Source organism: Rhinatrema bivittatum, chromosome 14 (genome assembly GCF_901001135.1).
Source record: "Rhinatrema bivittatum chromosome 14, aRhiBiv1.1, whole genome shotgun sequence".
Taxonomy (NCBI): Eukaryota; Metazoa; Chordata; class Amphibia; order Gymnophiona; family Rhinatrematidae; genus Rhinatrema; species Rhinatrema bivittatum.
This window is the reverse complement of record NC_042628.1, coordinates 66214726-66235724: the sequence shown is the minus strand read 5'-3', so window position 1 is coordinate 66235724 and position 20999 is coordinate 66214726. Positions and strand designations below refer to the sequence as shown.

Genomic DNA, 20999 nt, shown 5'->3' with positions numbered 1-20999 from the left:
GGGGACCATCCAGTGATACTCATCTATCCCCTCCAAGAAGAATGGAGACTACATCTTCCCATAGTCGAACGAACCATCGAACATCGATATGAAAACAACACCCCCCTCAACAAAAACGAAGACAACTGATGGATAGTTTACCCCAAGTATGGTTCGAACAGAACCCGGGAGGAATAGCTATCGACGCTACCCCCATATGGATAGAGATGAAACAGAATGCACAGGTGATTAATCAACCTCAATACCCCATTCCATATATGGCCAGACAAGGAATCCAGATACACCTGCAAAGACTGTATGATTTGGGCATTCTCCGGCGAATCCGATCTGCTTGGAACACCCCTTTGTTGCCAGTAAAGAAGCCTGGATCAAATGACTATCGACCAGTACAAGACTTAAGAAAAGTGAATAGTCAAGTAGAAGATCTAGTAGCCCTCGTGCCAAATTCATATTCAATCTTGGCTCAAGTCTCTCCTGCATCAAAGTGGTACAGTGTCATTGATCTCAAAGATGCCTTCTTCTCCGTCCCGGTGGCGGAGGAATGTCAAAAGATTTTTGCTTTCACATGGGAAGATGCAGATACTGGAGTAAAGCAGCAGTACACATGGACTCGGTTGCCTCAAGGGTTTAGGCACTCACCTACGCTGTTCGGTGAGCAACTGGCAAAAGACTTAAAGATGTATCAAGTAAAGTATGGGCCAGTCATACAATACGTGGATGACCTTCTGTTGTTTCGAGAGACGTACCTCGAATGTGCGGTATCCACTCTTCAGCTGCTAAAGACGTTGTACTCAAAAGGGTATCGTGCAAGTAAAAAGAAAGCGCAAATCTGTGAATTGGAAGTAGAGTATTTAGGCTTCCAAATACGTGGAGGAACCCGATGTCTGGGGATTTCTCGCACCAGTTCTATAAGAGATCAACCTGTACCCACTTGCAAGAAAGAGCTCCGGGCGTTCCTTGGAGCTGCAGGATACTGTAGGCTGTGGATTGCTAACTATGCAGTTATTGCCCAACCCCTGTACGACAAGCTGCGGGGTAAAGAGGCAGAATCTCAACCCTTCCAATGGGAAGGAAACGAACTGGCAAGCTTACGTCAACTAAAAGAAGCCTTGATTGAACCCCCAGCTCTAGGGTTACCAGATGTACTGAAACCATTTCATCTATTCGTCGATGAAAAGAAAGGAATGGCCATTGGGGTATTGACTCAAACTCTAGAATCATAGGAACGACCTGTTGCATATCTGTCAAAAGGAATGGACAATGTTGCAAAAGGATGGCCAGGTTGTCTTCGAAGCATTGCGGCTGCATGCTTACTAATTCCAGAAGCAGTCAAATTAACTTTTGGTCAAACTCTGAACGTAACAACTCCCCACACCATTCAAGGACTGCTAGAGACCCATGGACCAAAATGAATGACTAATTCACGTCTCGTCAAGTATTAAGCCTTACTGTGTGAAACACCTGAAATTCAAATACAAGACAGCAAAAACTTGAACCCGGCCACTCTTATGCCGGCACCTGAACCAGTTGCCCATGATTGTGAAGAAGTCATGACTACAATACATTCCAGTAGACCAGACCTGAGGGATCAACCCTGGCAAGGAGCTTGGACTTTATTCACTGATGGGAGCAGCCAAATCATTCATGAGATACGTTCTGCTGGATATGCTGTTGTATCCGAAGATGAAATCATTGAGGCTCAACCTCTTCCCCCAGGAACGTCTGCACAAAACGCTGAACTAATTGCCCTTACTCGAGCTCTGCAGTTGGCAGAAGGACAAACTGTAAATATCTATACAGACTCTAAATATGCCTTCCTTACAATTCAAGTGCATGGAGCATTATAGAGGGAAAACAATTGAACAATGCATCAGAAGTACGTGAATTACTAGACGCAGTTTGGCTTCCTCGCAAGGTGGCTGTAATGCATTGCAAAGCACACACCAGGAAATCAAACCCTATTGTCAAGGAAATCAGAGAGCAGATGAAGCAGCAAAAAGGGGCAACTCGGGAACCCTTCCAAGCAGTATTAATTGCATCGAATCATCAGGCTTCAGGCAGTCCTGGAGCTCATCACCAACGACTGCTTTCGCTCTTAAACTCTGGGCAAAACAAAATACCAAAATTATGACTGCAGTGTACCAGAATAGATTGGTTTTAGATTATCCTCTGGCCCAGGAAGGAGGGTTTGTGGAACATTTAACCTCTCCAATTGTTGTTTACAGGTAGATGACCAAAACAAGGTTATCCAAGACATCACTGATCGCATGGTCAAGATGGCACACGTCCCTGTCCAGCAGTGGAATAGTGCATGGGACTGGACCAATGGATTCCGTGGTTGGTTTTCCATGATCGGTGGATTTAAGAGCTTGTTTGTTATCCCAGCCAGTTTAATTCTGTTTTGTCTTTTAGGACCCTGAATTATTCCTTTCTTGCTCAAACCGCCTTCGTCGGGTGATGAAGGACATTGCTGAACGCAAAACAGCCACGCAGCTCCTGTCACTGTACATGTATTCCTCTGAACTTATAGAACCTGTTTAACCATCCTCAGGTTTTATCCTGGGCCATCTTCCCATACATGACAAGTTCGGGCTACAAAGGGGGGTGGAGCCAATAGGGCCCATCCGTCTCAAACCCGTGAAGAAACCATCGGACTGTTTGGGAAATTAGGGCCCCCTGAGAACTCAAATTGCTAATTTTTCTTGTTTCTGGTTCTTTCAGCTCCACAGTTGCGTTGTGATGGTGTGATACTTTTCATAAAGAATGATAAGTATCAAAGGGGGGAATGAAGGGGTCTGAACGCTTCAACCTGACAAAGGACTTCATGTACCAGAATTCCCTGCTTCATGACGGGTTTACTTACAGTCTGCAATACAGCTGTAATTAGGACATTGAGAAACTCTCTGTCAGCACATTGCACATTTTCATTTTTTTGGCTTCGCTGTTCTTATTCTCTGATAAGCTTTCACTGCTGTAACCTAGATTAGAACAATGGATGTATTATGTGATGGGCTGTATTACTGCAGACTCACGAATTCCTTTCCAGAACTGCAAGTCCCAGCAGCCTCTCCTGCAGAACATGGGAGAAGTTTCACGAAAGTTCCAGGGTGTCTAGGGAGGGGGTCAGTAGCCCCTTCAGCCGGAATATGCTTGCTCAGCAATGCTTAGAACGCATGTGTAAAAGATAAGAACTGTAAAGTGCATAAGAGTCTGCTCCTGAAGGGGAGGGGCATGCAGTTGTACTGAGCCTTTGTCTTAGCTGCATCTTGCTGGCAATAAAAGTCTATCTTTACGGATCAGTTGTCTGGACCTCCTTACTGACTAAAAAGAGACGGTTACAGTAGGACCACGCTGAACACCCCGAACGGACCTGAGGCCCTTTGTGCGGACCTGCCCACCGCCCCGGTCACCAGACGCCTTCTTCTCGGCCCTCCGCCGCGGACTCAGCCACCCCCGACTTCTAGGCCGCGTCCTGACCCACCTCCGACTCCGCTCACAGACCGATGGACCGCATCAGAACGAGAGCGATGAGGGACAGATCGATATAAGAGCGCCGGGGAGCCTTGGTGCCGCACGCGACAAAAGGGGCCTGCCCCTTAGCGTGCCCCTTTGCGCTTCCCTCTCCCCCCTCCCACCCCTCAACTACGTACAATTCCTCTCGGCTTATCCATTGCCCACATCTCATACCGCTCCAGCCTAACACCACATTCACCATCCCTTACACTTCACCCCGCTTCGATACCTCAACTATACCTCTACCCACTGCATATTCTATATCACTCTACCACCCACTCACTCTTTCCTTCTCCTTTTACCACTCCTCTGCTTTGAACACCTCCTCCCCACAATCTCCAACCCTCAGCAAGCCTTCCCACCTCCGCTATCATGCTGACACGCTCAATCCCCAGCCTCAACCAATGGCCCTATAACCTTAGGAAACCAGCTACTATTCCTACCACCCCATATCCCAGAACTCTACTTCCCATCATGCTCTCCCCCCTCACACAGTTCCTAGGCCTCACTGCCTTTACCCTACTACTCTGCAATTCCCAATCCATCTAAAAAAAAATACCCATCCTCCACGACATCCTCTTTGATTCTAACCCGGACATAATGGCCCTCACTGAAACCTGGCTCAAAGAAACAGATACTGTTCTTCTGAATCAACTACCCTTACAACGCTATGACATATTCTCTATACCTCGACCTAAAAGAAAAGGTGGAGGACTCCTACTAGTGGCAAAAAAAGAACTTAAATTTACCTCACACACCCCGTTTCACAACTTCTAAACTAGAAATTGGCCTTTTTAAGGCATCTCACTTACAAATATGCCTTATATATACCCCCCCTCCCCCAGGTCTACTTGAAAACAACCCTTCACCACTCACTGAATTTATCATGCAAAACATTGATCTCAACAGCCCGGCCATTATCCTCGGCGACTTAAACCTCCATGTTGACTCCAACAACTATTGACCGATCGCTAACCTCCCCTTCATAGCCAAGATTATGGAAAAACTGGTAAACACACGGCTCTCAAACTACATTGAAGACAACAACCTCCTATTCCCATCACAATACGGATTCCGCAAAGCTTTATGTACAGAAGCCCTTCTCATCTCCATGACAGACTACATCATCTTGGGCCTCGACAAAGGACAAGCATTCCTTCTGATCCTACTGGACCTTTCGTCAGCTTTTGACACCGTCAACCACTCCCTTCTCATCAACCAGCTAGGCGCCTTAGGTATCACAGGCACTGCCCTTTCATGGTTCAGAACCTTCCTCAGCAATAGAGGATACAAGGTTAAGATCCAGAATAAAGAATCCTCACTCTACACCGCATCAGTAGGAGTCCCTCAGGGCTCTTCCCTGTCTCCTACCCTATTTAACATATACCTGCTACCCTTATGTCAACTTCTCACTAACCTCAATCTCAAACATTTCCTCTACGCTGATGACATCCAGGTCCTGATCCCCATCAAGGAGTCCCTCGAGAAAACACTGTCCCATTGGGAAACATGCCTCCAAAATATCAAACAGCTTCTCTCAAGTCTCAACCTGGTACTAATCTCATGCAAAACGGAACTACTGCTCATCACACCAGAGAATAGCTCTATCATGTCCTCTCATACAGTCACTCCAAAAACCACTCAAGTGAGAGATCTAGGAGTACTAATTGACAATCGCCTGAACTTGAAAGCTACCATCAGCAAAACCACAAAAGACTGCTTTTATAAACTCCAAGTGCTGAAAAGAATAAGACCACTTTTCCACGCTCACGACTTCAGAAAGATTCTACAATCTATTATCTTCGCAAAGCTGGACTATTGTAACACCATCTTGCTTGGTCTCCCTGCATCACACACCAAACCACTTCAGAAGGTTCAAAATGCCTCTGCCCGAGTACTCACTAACACCAGGAAAAGAGACCACATAACCCCTATACTAATGGGACTCCACTGGCTACCCATACACTTCAGAATAATTTACAAGGCAATTCTTACCATATACAAAAACATCCATCAACTAGCACCAATTGTCCTATGTTTCCCCCTCCGATTACACACTTCAACAAGACCGACAAGAGACGCATACAAAGGACTACTTCAAGTTCCCCCAGCCACAACCACCAAACACATTACGTTAAGAGACCGGGCCCTCTCTACTGCTGGTCCAACCTTATGGAACTCCATCCCCCCAGATCTCAGAACGGAACCCAGCCTCTCAACCTTCAAGAAAAGACTCAAGACTTGGCTGTTCAATCAGGCATTTCCTAACACCAACACGATTTAACTCCTAACAATCAAAACCCATCATCTTCAATTCCACGGTCATTTATATTCTTTTCTTTTTCCTTCACCCAGTTCTATTACCCCTGTTATATATAACTGCTTTTTCTGCACTATGGTTTAAGTTTCAGTTTAATTTGCACTCCTGTTCTATGTGAACCAGCATGATGGGACTACCAGTCTTGAATGCCGGTATATAAAAAAACTTAAATAAATAAATAATAATAAATTGACGCCACCACCTGCACACCCACATGCAAGGCCCTCCTCTCCTCTCTCACAGCCATGGGCTTCCTCCAAATATTCAACATTCCCACACACAAAGCTGGCCATACCCTTGATTTAAACTTCATTAACTCACATATCCAATCCAAGGCAGCCCCCTCTTGCACCCCTATACCCTGGTCTGGCCATTCTTTGCTTTCAGCCCCGTTCTCCATAAACAACAAACACTCAGATCCCCACTCCAACAAAACTATCAAATTCAGGAAACCTTGCAGTAGAGATGACCTTATTACAACCCTCTCCAACAGCCTAGATAAACTTGACCTATCAGACACAGAAACAGCCATCTAATCCTGGAACAAGATCACCTCCAACACTGCCAACTCGCTATGCCCCCTCACCACAAAAGTACTAAACACTTCCAACAACACAAAAAAGCACTGGTACTCGACCGAACTCAAGAAACTCAAACAAGCCCTAAGACCCCTGGAAAAAAAATGACGCAATGACCCCACTCTTTCCTGCTTGTCCAATTACAAGTCCACCTTAAACAAATACCGTACTGCTATACTTAAAACTAAGCAAGACTTCTATGCAATCAGAATACATGATCTACAATTCAATGCGAAAGCCCTCTTCTCCTATGTATCTGAGCTCACCAAGCCTCCCAATCCCACCCCAACAACCGCAGACACACAAGCGAAATGTGACAAACTTGCCCTCTACTTCAGGGAAAAAGCTAATAAATTCATACAATGCTTTCCCCTCACAGCCCTTCCATCCAGACGCTGTCTTCTCGGCCCTCTGCCTCGGACTCAGCCGCCCCCGACTTCCAGGCCGCATCCTGACCCGCCTCAGACTCCGACATACCACCATCTCACAAACCCCTTTTAATACCTTTGAACTGACCACATCCTCTGAAATTGAAACAACACTCAAAAAAATAAAACCAGCCCAACACCACTCTGACACCATACCTACCAAAGCACTACTATCTATCCCATGCAACAGAGCAAAACCTTTCGCTGACATCATAAACTCCTCTCTGTCCTCAGGAATTATACCTGACTCCCTTAAGCAAGCCACCATGAAACCCCTTTTTAAGAAGCCTAATCTCGACCCCAATGACCTCGCCAACTTCTGACCCATCTCCAACCTTCCACTCTTATCCAAAGTGATTGAAAAAGCAGTAAACTCTCAGCTCTCCGATCACCTTGAGACACATAACATCCTCTTCCCTTCTCAATTTGGTTTCCGTAAACTCTACAATCCAGAAACCCTCCTATTCTCCCTCACAGACACCATTCTGCAAGGCTTCAACAAAGGTCACTCATACTTAGTGGCAGTGAGAGCGGTGATTGGCTGCATTAGAAAAATGCTTAACTCTGATAGGTTGTATTCTAGTCTCCTTGCCAACCTGTCTGACCCACTCTATGCCAGGGCTGTGAGGTCACTTATGACTCACAGGAAAGGGCAAGTTTTTGCTATGGATACTCCCACATGGCCTTCTCCTATTTCAAACGGCCGCTAAGAAATCACTGTGAGCCAAAAGAATGAAACCAATATGATATTTTTTATTTGTGGGGGATTGCGATGTGTTTCACGAACCCACAAATACAATGAATAGGACCTATGCATTGCGGATTGCCCATGCATTGAAAATGAATGCACATCCCTAGGTGCAAATGCTCGTAACTGACATCCTGGCTGATCTATTAAGTCTCAAAGACATTAGCTTCTCTTCACTTCGTGTTTTCTGGTTTCCAGACCTTTCTAAGCCACTGCCACTAGTGCCTCCTGTTGCTTTTGAGGTAGGTCCTCTGCCAGCATTTGAATCTGTTTCCGTAGGTTCCTGTTGTACTGGCACATGTACAACTGGTATGAGGCAATTCGAGCAATGAGCATTCCTCCTTGAAAAACTCTCCTACCCAGAGCATCCAGGGCCCTGTGTTCTTGGCCTAGAGGGGCAGATGAATGGGTGAGGGATATCTTTGCCTTTTTAAGAGCAGACAACAACCACAGGGGAAAAAACAGTGCCCCTTGGTAGCCCATTTCTCCAAGCTTTTACTCCTGGTAGAAGTTAATGATTCTCTTCAAGGCTTATACATGAAATGGACGGAGTAGTAAATATTTCATCTTTCCCTTCCAGATTTTAAGAATAGTTTTCTTTGCATTAATGATCTTACAGAGAGAGGAGGTATGGGGATAGGTTACCCAGGCAGATTGTAAACTATTTGGGTACTGGCATGATGATTGCATCTAATTTCTAAAAATGCTGTAAGCTACCATGACCAATGGAAAGGAATACTAAAAATGAAAATTTCTCTTTCTAAAGGGGAGAGAAGATGAGAAAAGAAAGAGAGTATATGTGTGTGTGTGTGTGTGTGTGGGGGGGGGGGGGGGTTAGGATGTGATCAGGAAAGGGAAAGTGAGCGAGAGACGCTGCGGGTGAGAAGGAGGTGGAAGTAACTTCAAGTGCTGGCTCCCGGGTGACAGAGACTGACAGTATGCTAAATGATTGGGTAATCAAATTATATTTCATGGGTGGTAGGAGGGAAGGGGAAGCCATGTCCACTCTGTAACCTTCATTTTCCAGGAGGATTACTGATTCAAATTTGATTACAGGAAGTCCAATTCTAAAAGAGTGAAAACAAACAGAAAGCTGGGTGCAGCTTTATAAGAAAATTATTCCTTACCTTCTAATTTTCGTTCCTATAGTACCATGGATCAGTCCAGACAGTGGGTTATATCCCCCGACCAGCAGATGGAGTCAGAACAGAGTTTGAGAGCGTCAGCATATAGAGTAGTGCACCCTCTGCTGGAGCTCAGTATTACGCATAGCAAAGCCCAAAAGCAAAACACAACATTTTGGATCCAGATCCGTCCCCAAAAAGGAACAGAGAAAGATATAAGTAAACAAACGGTCAACGGGACCACCAACAGTCAACTTGTGAGGAGCTGTGAACAGTAACAATAATCAGAGACAAACAGAATGAAAGTTACCTGGAAGAATCCGAGCAGGACCTAATGAAACCCCTAGTGGCGGGCGTCTGGACTGATCCATGGTACTACAGGAACGAAAATTAGCAGGTAAGGAATAATTTTCTTTTCCCTGTACGTACCTGGATCAGTCCAGGCAGTGGGATGTACCCAAGCTTCTCTAAACTGGGTGGGGTCCTGAGAGACCTGCTCGGAGAACTTGATCGCCAAAAGAACCCGTGTACTGAGGCGCCAGGTGTAGTCTGTAATGTCTGGAAAAAGTGTGCAACGACTTCCACGTCGCCGCACGGCAGATTTTCTGGGAGGAAACGGAGCGAGATTAAGAACATAAGAAAATGCCATACTGGGTCAGACCAAGGGTCCATCAAGCCCAGCATCCTGTTTCCAACAGTGGCCAATCCAGGCCATAAGAACCTGGCAAGTACCCAAAAACTAAGTCTATTCCATGTAACCATTGCTAATGGCAGTGGCTATTCTCTAAGTGAACTTAATAGCAGGTAATGGACTTCTCCTCCAAGAACTTATCCAATCCTTTTTTAAACACAGCTATACTACCTGCACGAACCAGGACGCCGCTTGGGATCGCGTGGAATGAGCCGACACGCTGTGAGGCGGCACCCGCTCCGCCGCAATGTAAGCCGATGAGATGGCGTCCTTTATCCAGCGCGCAATAGTTGTCTTGGATGCCTGAGAACCTCTCCTCGGTCCTGACCAGAGGACAAACAAATGATCGGATACCCGGAAGTCATTGGTAACCTCCAGGTAATGGAGCAGCACACGCTTGATGTCCAGGAGCCGGAGAGACTGGGGTTCCTCTGGAGCGAACGCTGGAAGCTCCACCGTTTGATTGACGTGGAAGGCAGAGACCAGCTTTGGTAGGAAGGATGGCACCGTACGAAGGGAAACCCCGGAGTCGGAGAAACGCAGATAAGGGTCCTGGCAGGACAAGGCTTGGAGCTCTGAGATCCGGCGAGCAGAAGAGATGGCTACGAGGAAAACCGTCTTGAGGGTCAGGTCCTTGAGGGAGGACCCCCTCAGGCGTTCAAAAGGAGGGCCCGACAGCGTTCGCAGCACCAAGTTGAGGCTCCAAGAAGGGAAAGGATCCCTGACCGGTGGCCGTAGGTGTTTGGCATCCTTCAGAAAACGTGCAATATCCGGCTGAAGGGGTAGAGAGCAGTCCTTCTGTACCAAGACATTCAAGGCCGCCACCTGAACCCGGAGCGAATTATAGGCGAGACCCTTATCCAGACCATCCTGTAGGAAATGAAGGATCAGCGGGACAGTCGCCTCCATGGTTTAAACCCCGCAGTCGGAGCACTAGGCTTCGAAGACCTTCTAAACTCGAACGTAAGCGACAGAGGTCGAAGGCTTGCGGGAACGAAGCATCGTTGAGATCACTGTCTCCGGGTAGCCTCTGTGGCGGAGACGGCGCCATTCAAAAGCCAGGCCGCAAGACAGAAGAGTTCTGCCTGCTCGAAAAATACCGGCCCCTGACGCAGAAGATGAGGAAGATGGGACAGGCGAAGTGGGCCGTCCACCGTCATCTGAAGTAGATCTGCGAACCATGGTCGACGGGGCCATTCCGGGGCGACGAGAATTACAGTCCCTCGATGATGTTCCAACCTGCGGAGAACCTTGCTGACCAGAGGCCAAGGAGGAAACACATAGAGCAGTTGATCCGACGGCCACGGAAGGGCGAGGGCATCCACCCCCTCCGTGCCGCGCTCTGTTCTGTGGCTGAAGAAGCGTGGAGCCTTGGCGTTGAGAAAGGTCGCCATTAGATCGAAGCGTGGATGAGATGCATTGCCTCGTCGGAGAGAGCCCACTCGCCGGGGTCTAGCTGTTGACCACTCAGGAAGTCCGCCTGAACGTTGTCCACCCCGGCGATGTGAGAGGCCGCTATCCGGACGAGATTGCTCTCCGCCCACTTCATCAGGGGAGTTGACTCGAGGGAGACAGGCTTGCTTCTTGTCCCCCCTTGACGATTGATGTAGGCCACGGTGGTGGCGTTGTCCGAGAGGATCCTCACCTCTCTGTGTCACACCAGGGGAATAAAACGCTGGAGAGCGAAACGCACGGCTCTCGTTTCCAGGCGATTGATCGGCCACTTTGCCTCCTCTGGCGTCCAAGTCCCCTGCGTGGCGCTTCTTTCGCAGACAGCGCCCCATCCCACGAGGCTGGCATCGGTGGTCACCACCACCCAATTGAGAACCTCGAGCGAGACTCCCCGAGCCAGATGCGAGGGGACAAGCCACCAATCCAGGCTTTTCCTGGCTAATGGTGGAAGCGGCAGGATCACCTGATACTCCTGGGAGACTGGTTTCCAACGGGATAGCAGGGACGCCTGCAGTGGACGCAGGTGTGCAAACGCCCAGGGTACCATGTCGATGGTGGAGGCCATTACTCCCAGGAGCTGCAGATAATTCCAGGCGGTTGGTTCTTCCAAAACCGAAAACCGAGACACGTGCTCCCTCAGGGTTTGCGCCTTGTCCTGGCGCAGGAACACCATACCCCACCGGGTATCGAAGCTCGCTCCTAAGAAATCCAGGTGTTGCGAGGGCACAAGGGAACTCTTTGGAAGGTTCACCACCCAGCCCAGAGAGCGTAGGAATTGTACTACTCTGGCCACTGAGGTCTGACCATGTGAGAAGGACTTCGCTCGAATCAGCCAGTCGTCTAGGTACAGATGTACTAGGATACCCTCCTTGCGGAGGGCCGCCGCCACCACTACCATGATCTTTGTGAAGGTCCGAGGTGTGGTCACCAAACCGAAGGGAAGCGCCTTGAACTGAAAGTGTTGACCGAGAATCTTGAAGCAAAGATACCGCCGGTGAGCCGGCAGGATGGGAATGTGCAAGTATGCTTCCGAGAGATCCAGTGAAGCGAGGAATTCTCCCTTATGCACTGCGGCAATCACTGATCGAAGAGTCTCCATGAGGAACCGGCTGACCCTGAAGGCCTTGTTTACCTCCTTCAAGTCCAGGATGGGCCGAAAGGAACCGTCCTTTTTGGGAACGATGAAGTAAATGGAATAGTGGCCCAAGTCCACCTCGTCGAAGGGGACGGGAACGATGGCCCCTATGTCCTGCAGTCGGTCTACTGTTTGTTGAACCGCTATCCTCTTGAGATCCGAACCGCAGGGGGAGAAGATGAACCGGTCCCTCGGGGGGCGGACAAACTCCAAGGCGTAACCGTCTCTTATGGTTTCCAGCACCCACTGGTCCGTGGAGATAACTGCCCACTCCTCGTAGAAGTCCATGAGGCGGCCTCCGATCCGGGGAGGTGAGAAGTGGGCTCCTTTGGCATCATTGGGAGGACTTTGTGGGCGGATTTCCCTGCCCTGGACCCTCTCTCACGGGCCTCCACCCATGAAAGGAAAGAGACCAAGGCTGGGATCTTGTCGGCTGTGTCCAGGAACCAGACTGCCGGTAAGACCTATAACGTCGCTGTGCCCTGGCCCTGGTTCTACCGGAAGAAAATGACCTGAAGGAACGCTGTCTATCCTCCGGCAGCCGATGCACCGAATTTTCCCCCAGTGACTTGATGATCTGATCCAGGTCCTCTCCAAATAAAAACTTCCCCCTAAAGGGGAGGGAGCAAAGGCTCGACTTGGAGGAAGCATCCGCCGCCCAGTTGCGAAGCCACAAGAGCCGTCGGGCTGCTACAACCGAAACCATGGACCGCGCTATTACGCGAAAGAGATCATAAAAGGCGTCTGCCCCGTATGCTATGGCAGATTCCAGACGGTCCGCCTGGGCAGCCTCTTCGCGGGGCAACTCCTGAGAGGTGAGAAGCTGCTGTACCTAGAGTAAGCTGGCCCTTTGCGCGAACGAACTGCACATCACGGCCCGCATACCTAGGGCGGAGACTTCGAAGACCCTCTTGAGGAAGGTTTCTAGTTTACGGTCTTGCGTATCCCGCAGGGCCGTTCCACCCATGACCGGGATGGTTGTCCTCTTGGTCACTGCCGACACCGCTGAATCCACCTTGGGCACCTTGATAAGATCCAAAACATCCTCAGGGAGCGGGTATAGCTTTTCCATGGTGCGTGTGACCTTCAAGGATGCCTCGGGAGTGTCCCACTCCCTGGTGAGAAGCTGTAGGAAGGACTCATGGATAGGGAAAACCCTTGCCCTAGGACAGAGGGCGGCAAGTACTGGATCCCCTTTACGAGAAGAGGTGGCGACGGCAGGAGCCACAGGGATCGGCGGATCTGGAGATGGGTCGAGGTCCAGCTCCTGAATAATATGGTGGATGAGTTCATCCAGCTCTTCTTTTTGAAAAATCCTTAGGGCTCGAGGGTCGTCCCACTCCGTATGTCCATCCGGATGCGCCTCCGGGGGTTCCGGGGAGTCGTCTCCCACCGGCGAAGACGCCCCCGTGGTACGCCGGGGTGGCACGGGAGAGGGACCCGGCAGGGATCCAGGCGTAACGGGCGAGGCGGTGAGACCAACAGCAAGTTTAGGAACCTTGGGGGGAGGGGCCCCCAGGGGATTCGGCGCCTGCGCTCCCATACCCTGCAAATAAGCCATGTGCATTGCCAGAATAAAATCAGGTGAGAAAAACGGGGAGCTGATTGGAATCCCTGGGGGGGGACCGTCCTGGGAGCGCCGGTCGGGCAAACCCCCCGCCGGGGGCAGAGCCTGTTGAAAGCCAGTGTAACCAATCCTGTCTGCATCTGGGAGCGAGTCCGTCTCACGCTGTCCCCCTAAAATGGCCGCCATTCCCGCCAAAGGCGGCGTTGTGGCCGGCCTGCGCCGCCCGGGCTGAGGAAGAGGCAGGTCCGAAATCACAGCGGAGGACTGCAGGGTGCCTTCCCCGTCGGGGAAGCACCGCTCACAAAGCCCCTCCCTCAGAAATTGATTCCCCGGTTCGCTGCAGGCCTCACACCTCGAGGACCGCAGCATGTCAGCACCGGGAAAAAAGCCTCGGGGGGGGGCCCAAAAACGAGCTAGTGCCGCGGGGGGGACTGGAATGGCCCTAACAACCTGCCGAAGGGGTCCAGGAACTGCGGGGGAAAACCCCCGTTTCAGTTGATCACACACCCCGCGGGCGGAGCTTGCGAACCACGGGATCCACAAACGACGCGTGGAGCGGCCGGAACCACCGGCATCCACGGGGCACCACCAAAAAGAAGAAAACCTGTGGAGAAAGAAACTCAAAAAACTTCCACTTACCCCAACGGAAGAGGAAAGGAGTACAGAATAGAGAAGGCAGAGCCACAGACACACGCCTCCTCAAAAATTGAAAAGTCTTTTTTTTTTTTTTAATTTTAAGGATCCAAAATGAAGAGAAACATAAGACAGGGAAATACTGTGAAGAAAAAGAAAGAAATAACCAAAAATGAAGAAACCCTGTCAATCTGGGGGAGCTAGTGGATCCCCCTGCTCACATCTGCTGGAGTCAGAAGAATACTGAGCTCCAGCAGAGGGTGCACTACTCTATATGCTGACGCTCTCAAACTCTGTTCTGACTCCATCTGCTGGTCGGGGGATATAACCCACTGTCTGGACTGATCCAGGTACGTACAGGGAATGGGTTTTGGCTCAGTACAGATAGAAGCAGACAGCGCTTCTGCAGTACAAACTGTGCAGGGCTCTTTAATATTTATGAACAAGTGACTTGGGAAAAACAGATTATTCTGTCACAGTGTTTTATACAATAGAAGCAAGCTACTTACTCTTCACATTTAAGGTGATAGTTTTCTCTATGGACATTTTCACCCCAGGGTAATACACCAAACAGGTCAGGTTTTTCCTATGGTCAAACGTAGATGTAGTAAAGGTGAAACTGGATGAATAGCTGAATGTTCCATCGTTATAAGAAGATGTTGTGTTGGTCGTGGAATCAGCTATAGTTAAAGCTTTTATCCAGGTGATGATAGGAGTGGTTCCCGAACACCTCCCCGGAGCTGTGCAGTTGATAGTCAGTGTTACATCTGGCTCCAGCATCTCAGGGATCTGGATCGAGAACTCGGGCTCATTTGTGAAATCTAAACAAGATATAGAAAATGATACTGCCACATCACTGAGCTCTGTAGTTAACACTAGCAGCAAAGAGAAGCCAGTGCCAAGGACAAGTATGTGATATTACTGTCATGTGCTCATCTCATCACTACTGCAGCAACATGAATGGCATATGTTTTTTGCATTTAATGTAAAGGCTAAAGAATATTTTAGGAAGTCAGAAACGCAAAACATACTTACCTCTTATAGTGACAGAAGCAGGTTGTGATACGTAACTATGCATATATCCTCCCTCAAACCTGAAGTAATATCTGCCAGTATCCTCTTTCATGGCATCATCAATCCTTAAGGTGCAGTCACATTTAGATATGTTGCCGATGATGTTAAAGCGACCACTGGTACGTTCATCCACTTTTGTAGATATATTAGTACTTGCTACGGGGTTTCCTTGAGAGGAATCTCCCTCCCTGAACCAATATCCATGAAAAACCTTTCCTAATGTGACATTCAATGGGAAAGTGAACTGACACATGATGACCACACACATTCCCACTTCATCAGATACCACAGCACTGACATTTGCATAATCAACTGTGTGCCTGTCATGGCAGGGGGAACCTGCAGAGGGAGTAAGATATTTAGTGTTACAAATCTACAGCATTTCAGATTGAATATCAGTTTCAACACATGGCTCAGATCCAAATGCTCATAACAGATTAGAACTGCAGCATTAAACACAGACAATCTGACCAGCTACTAACAACGGTACCTATAAATAAGGCTTTTTCAAATGTTTTAATCATTTCTGCTTAAAATCCTGAAATTAAGAGTCTTTGTTAACATGAACACTCCTTCTTGGGTGAGGCTGAGACTAAAACCCAGGTGCAGGATTCAGACCTTCTACTTTCTCTTCGACCTCTGGGAGATGCCTATCCATGACAGAGAAGATTCTGTATTTGATCTGATGAGACTCTTCCCTGATTCAGAACAGGAATAAAAGCATCTACAGATCTCTGATGAATCTGGCAGCCTTTAATGTGTTCCTCTTGCTCCTGTTGCAGTCTGTATCTGCTTCATACTTATCCTCCCATAGCCCTGGAACAGCCCTTTCCTCCTGTGCCTCGCGTCCCACCAGGACCGACCCGGAGCCAACCGCGGATCAAGGTGAGGCCTTGCCACCTCGAGTCATCCCTACCGTCCATCTGCCTAGCCGTTTCAGACCACACTGACCACCGGATCCTTCCCGGACAGTAGGACCACGCTGAACACCCCGAACGGACCTGAGGCCCTTTGTGTGGACCTGCCCACCGCCCCGGTCACCAGACGCCTTCTTCTCGGCCCTCCGCCGCGGACTCAGCCATCCCCGACTTCTAGGCCGCGTCCTGACCCGCCTCCGACTACGCTCACAGACCGATGGACCGCATCAGAACGAGAGTGATGAGGGACAGATCGATATAAGAGCGCCGGGGAGCCTTGGTGCCGCACGCGACAAAAGGGGCCTGCCCCTTAACGCGCCCCTTTGCGCTTCCCTTGGAGCTTATTTCTAGCCTCTCCCCCCTCCCACCCCTCAACTACGTACAATTCCTCCCGGCTTATCGATTGCCCACATCTCATACCGCTCCAGCCTAACACCACACTCACCATCCCTTACACTTCACCCCGCTTCGATACCTCAACTATACCTCTACCCACTGCATATTCTATATCACTCTACCACCCACTCACTCTTTCCTTCTCCTTTTACCACTCCTCTGCTTTGAACACCTCCTCCCCACAATCCCCAACCCTCAGCAAGCCTTCCCACCTCCGATATCATGCTGACATGCTAAATCCCCAGCCTCAACCAATGGCCCTACAACCTTAGGAAACCAGCTACTATTCCTACCACCCCATATCCCAGAACCCTACTTCCCATCATGCTCTCCCCCCTCACACAGTTTCTAGGCCTCACTGCCTTTACCCTACTACTCTGCAACTCCCAATCCATCTAAAAAAAATACCCATCCTCCACGACATCCTCTTTGATTCTAACCCGGACATAATGGCTCTCACTGAAACCTGGCTCAAAGAAACAGATACTGTTCTTCTGAATCAACTACCCTTACAACGCTATGACATATTCTCTATACCTCGACCTAAAAGAAGAGGTGGAGGACTCCTACTAGTGGCAAAAAAAGAACTTAAATTTACCTCACACCCCGTTTCACAACTTCTAAACTAGAAATTGGCCTTTTTAAGGCATCTCACTTACAAATATGCCTTATATATACCCCCCCTCCCCCAGGTCTACTTGAAAACAACCCTTCACCACTCACTGAATTTATCATGCAAAACATTGATCTCAAAAGCCCGGCCATTATCCTCGGCGACTTAAACCTCCATGTTGACGCCACCACCTGCACACCCACATGCAAGGCCCTCCTCTCCTCTCTCAAAGCCATGGGCTTCCTGCAAATATTCAACATTCCCACAAACAAAGCTGGCCATACCCTTGATTTAAACTTCATTAACTCACATATCCAATCCAAGGCAGCCCCCTCTTGCACCCCTATACCCTGGTGTGGCCACTCTTTGCTTTCAGCCCCGTTCTCCATAAACAACAAACACTCAGATCCCCACTCCAACAAAACTATCAAATTCAGGAAACCTTGCAGTAGAGATGACCTTATTACAACCCTCTCCAACAGCCTAGATAAACTTGACCTATCAGACACAGAAACAGCCATCTCATCATGGAACAAGATCACCCCCAACACTGCCAACTCGCTATGCCCCCTCAGCACAAAAGTCCTAAACACTTCCAACAACACAAAAAAACCCTGGTACTCGACCGAACTCAAGAAACTCAAACAAGCTCTAAGACCCCTGGAAAAAAAATGACGCAATGACCCCACTCTTTCCTGCTTGTCCAATTACAAGTCCGCCTTACACAAATACCGTACTGCTATACTTAAAACTAAGCAAGACTTCTATGCAATCAGAATACATGATCTACAATTCAATGCGAAAGCCCTCTTCTCCTATGTATCTGAGCTCACCAAGCCTCCCACTCCCACCCCAACAACCGCAGACACACAAGCGAAATCTGACAAACTTGCCCTCTACTTCAGGGAAAAAGCTAATAAATTCATACAACGCTTTCCCCTCACAGCCCTTCCATCCAGATGCCGTCTTCTTGGCCCTCTGCCTCGGAGTCAGCCGCCCCCGACTTCCAGGCCGCATCCTGACCCGCCTCAGACTCCGACATACCACCACCTCACAAATCCCTTTTAATACCTTTGAACTGACCACATCCTCTGAAATTGAAACAACACTCAAAAAGATAAAACCAGCCCAACACCACTCTGACACCATACCTACCAAAGCGCTACTATCTATCCCATGCAACAGAGCAAAACCTTTCGCTGACATCATAAACTCCTCCCTGTCCTCAGGAATTATACCTGACTCCCTTAAGCAAGCCACCATGAAACCCCTTTTTAAGAAGCCTAATCTCGACCCCAATGACCTCGCCAACTTCTGACCCATCTCCAACCTTCCACTCTTATCCAAAGTGATTGAAAAAGCAGTAAACTCTCAGCTCTCCGATCACCTTGAGACACATAACATCCTCTTTCCTTCTCAATTTGGTTTCCGTAAACTCTACAATTCAGAAACCCTCCTACTCTCCCTCACAGACACCATTCTGCAAGGCTTCAACAAAGGTCACTCATACTTACTGGCACTACTAGACATCTCTGCAGCTTTTGACATGGTAAACCACAGCATACTCCTAACACAGCATACTCCTAACACAGCATACTCCTAGAACCTCCTGCCTCCAGGAAATTGGTATCTCTGACACCCCCCTCCTATGGTTCAAGTCATACCTCACACCAACAGGCTATACAAAGTGAAAATTGATGACCACAAATCTAAACCATTACCTCTCCACAGAGGCGTACCCCCAAGGATCCTCCCTTTCCTCGACCCTTTTCAATATATTTATTTAAGAACTTTTTTATACCGGCATTAGTGGGTACATCATGCCGGTTCACATTGTAACTGGAGAAAGGAAAAGAAATACATCAAACAGGGGCGGGGGGTAAGGAGGAATGAAAGGATAGAGAGGAGAAGGAAGGATTAAACTGCAGGATAGTCATTAACAACGAGAGGTAATAATAATAATACAAGCGTGTACAGTGACAAATGAAATACTGTCATTAACATCAAAAGTAAAAATAAAAACATTGATGTGACAACATCTGGCTGCTGGGGGTAACAGAGATTTTGTACCATAGTTCAATAAGGGATCATTGACTGGATTCACATAGAGGTGAACAGTGGGGTTAGTCCGGGTAGGCTTGTTTAAATAGCCAGGTTTTTAGTTTCTTTTTGAATTTAAAGGGGTATGGTTCAAGGCGGAGAGCTCTGGGCAAAGAGTTCCAGTGTGATGGGCCGGCGATGGAGAGGGCACAATCCCTAGTGGAGGAGAGTTGTGCAATTTTGAGAGGAGGCACGTGGAGGGTTCCCTTATAGAATGTTCTGGTAGGTTGATTGGGGTGAGAGAGGCTGAAGAGCTCAAGCCAATTTGAGTCATGGGAATATATGGCTTTGTGGATGATGGTGTGGGTTTTGTAGAGAATACGAGACAGGATGGGTAGCCAGTGTAAATCTTTAAGGATGGGGGTGATATGGTCGGCTTTACGGGTGTTTGTGATGATTCTGGCAATGGCATTTTGGAGCATTTAGAGAGATTTGATGGTCGAGTAGGGGAGCCCTAGTAGGAGAGAGTTACAGTAGTCCAGTTTGGAGGAGAGGGTGGCTTGTATGACAGTGCGGATGTCGTGGGGGTGTAATAAGTGTTTAAGTTTTTTTTAGAACATTTAGTTTAAAGAAGCCCTCTTTGAGGATGGAGCTGACATATTTCTTCAGATTTAGTTGTTGGTCTAGGATGACTCCAAGGTCTCTTACAGAGTGTTGCTCTGAAACGGATTTAAATAAGGGATCATTTACCAAGGAAGTTTTCGGTGTGGTGTGATGGGAAATGAAGAGCAGTTCCGTTTTGTTAGTGTTGAGGGCGAGGTGAAGGTTAGTGAGTAGAGAGTTTATAGCTGAGAGGCAGGTTTCCCAATGTTTTAAGGCATCAGAGAGAATGTTGGGTATAGGTATGATGATTTGGACATCATCAGCATACAGATAGAACTTTAGACCAAGGTCAGAAAGTAAATGGCAGAGTGGTGTAAGGTAAATGTTGAAGAGGGTGGAAGAGAGAGAGGAGCCTTGTGGGACTCCTTGAAAGAGTGAGTGTGGGGTGGACATGGTATTACCTATTTTGACAGAAAATTTTCTGTTCGAAAGATAGGATCTGAATCATAGGAGGGCTAGGCCAGAGATGCCTATGTCAGTAAGGCGGGAGAGGAGGTGATTGTGACTAATGGTGTCAAATGCAGCGGATATATCAAGGAGGGCAAGGAGGTAGCATTGCCCTTGGTCCATTCCTCTGAGGAGGTGGTCAAACAGAGGGTTTCCGTGTTAAGGTATTTACGGAAACCAAATTGTGAAGAGTGGAGGATCTTGTGGTTTTCGAGGTAGTCCATAAGTTGTGTGTTGACTACTCTTTCCATTATCTTGGCCAGGAATGGGAGGTTAGAGATGGGACGAAAGTTAGCAGGGTCTTTCGGGTCTAGTGAGGGCTTCTTGAGGGGTTTAACCACTGCCTGCTTGATGGTGTCGGGGACTATACCTGTGGAGAGTGAGCAGTTAATGATGTCAGCGATCGCTTTGGCTATGGAGTTTGGGATACCTAAGAGTGCTTTGGTGGGGATGGTATCTGAAGGGTGGGAGGCCGGTTTAAGTTTTTTTAGAATGGACTCGATTTCCTTAGAGGATGTGAGGTCAAGGGAAGCAAGGGTGGTTGGGGGTGGGGTAGAACGAGGTGGAGGGAGCGGATTGCTAGGGAATCTGGAGAGTAGCTTCTCCACTTTGCTGTGGAAGTAGAGGGCTATTTCTTCACATTTGGTAGAGGCTTCAGAG

The 20999-nt window shown here is 48.5% G+C and overlaps 1 protein-coding gene across 1 annotated transcript in view; it reads right to left on the bottom strand.

Moving 5' to 3' along the window:
• Positions 1-20999, bottom strand: part of LOC115075631 — a 169866-nt gene that overhangs the window by 131126 nt on the left and 17741 nt on the right. The window contains exons 3-4 of the mRNA XM_029576203.1: positions 15225-15602; positions 14699-15010 (exon numbers count right to left, since the gene is read on the bottom strand). Coding sequence (XP_029432063.1) covers positions 14699-15010; positions 15225-15602 — 690 coding nt within the window. The remainder of the gene's footprint in view (positions 1-14698; positions 15011-15224; positions 15603-20999) is intronic.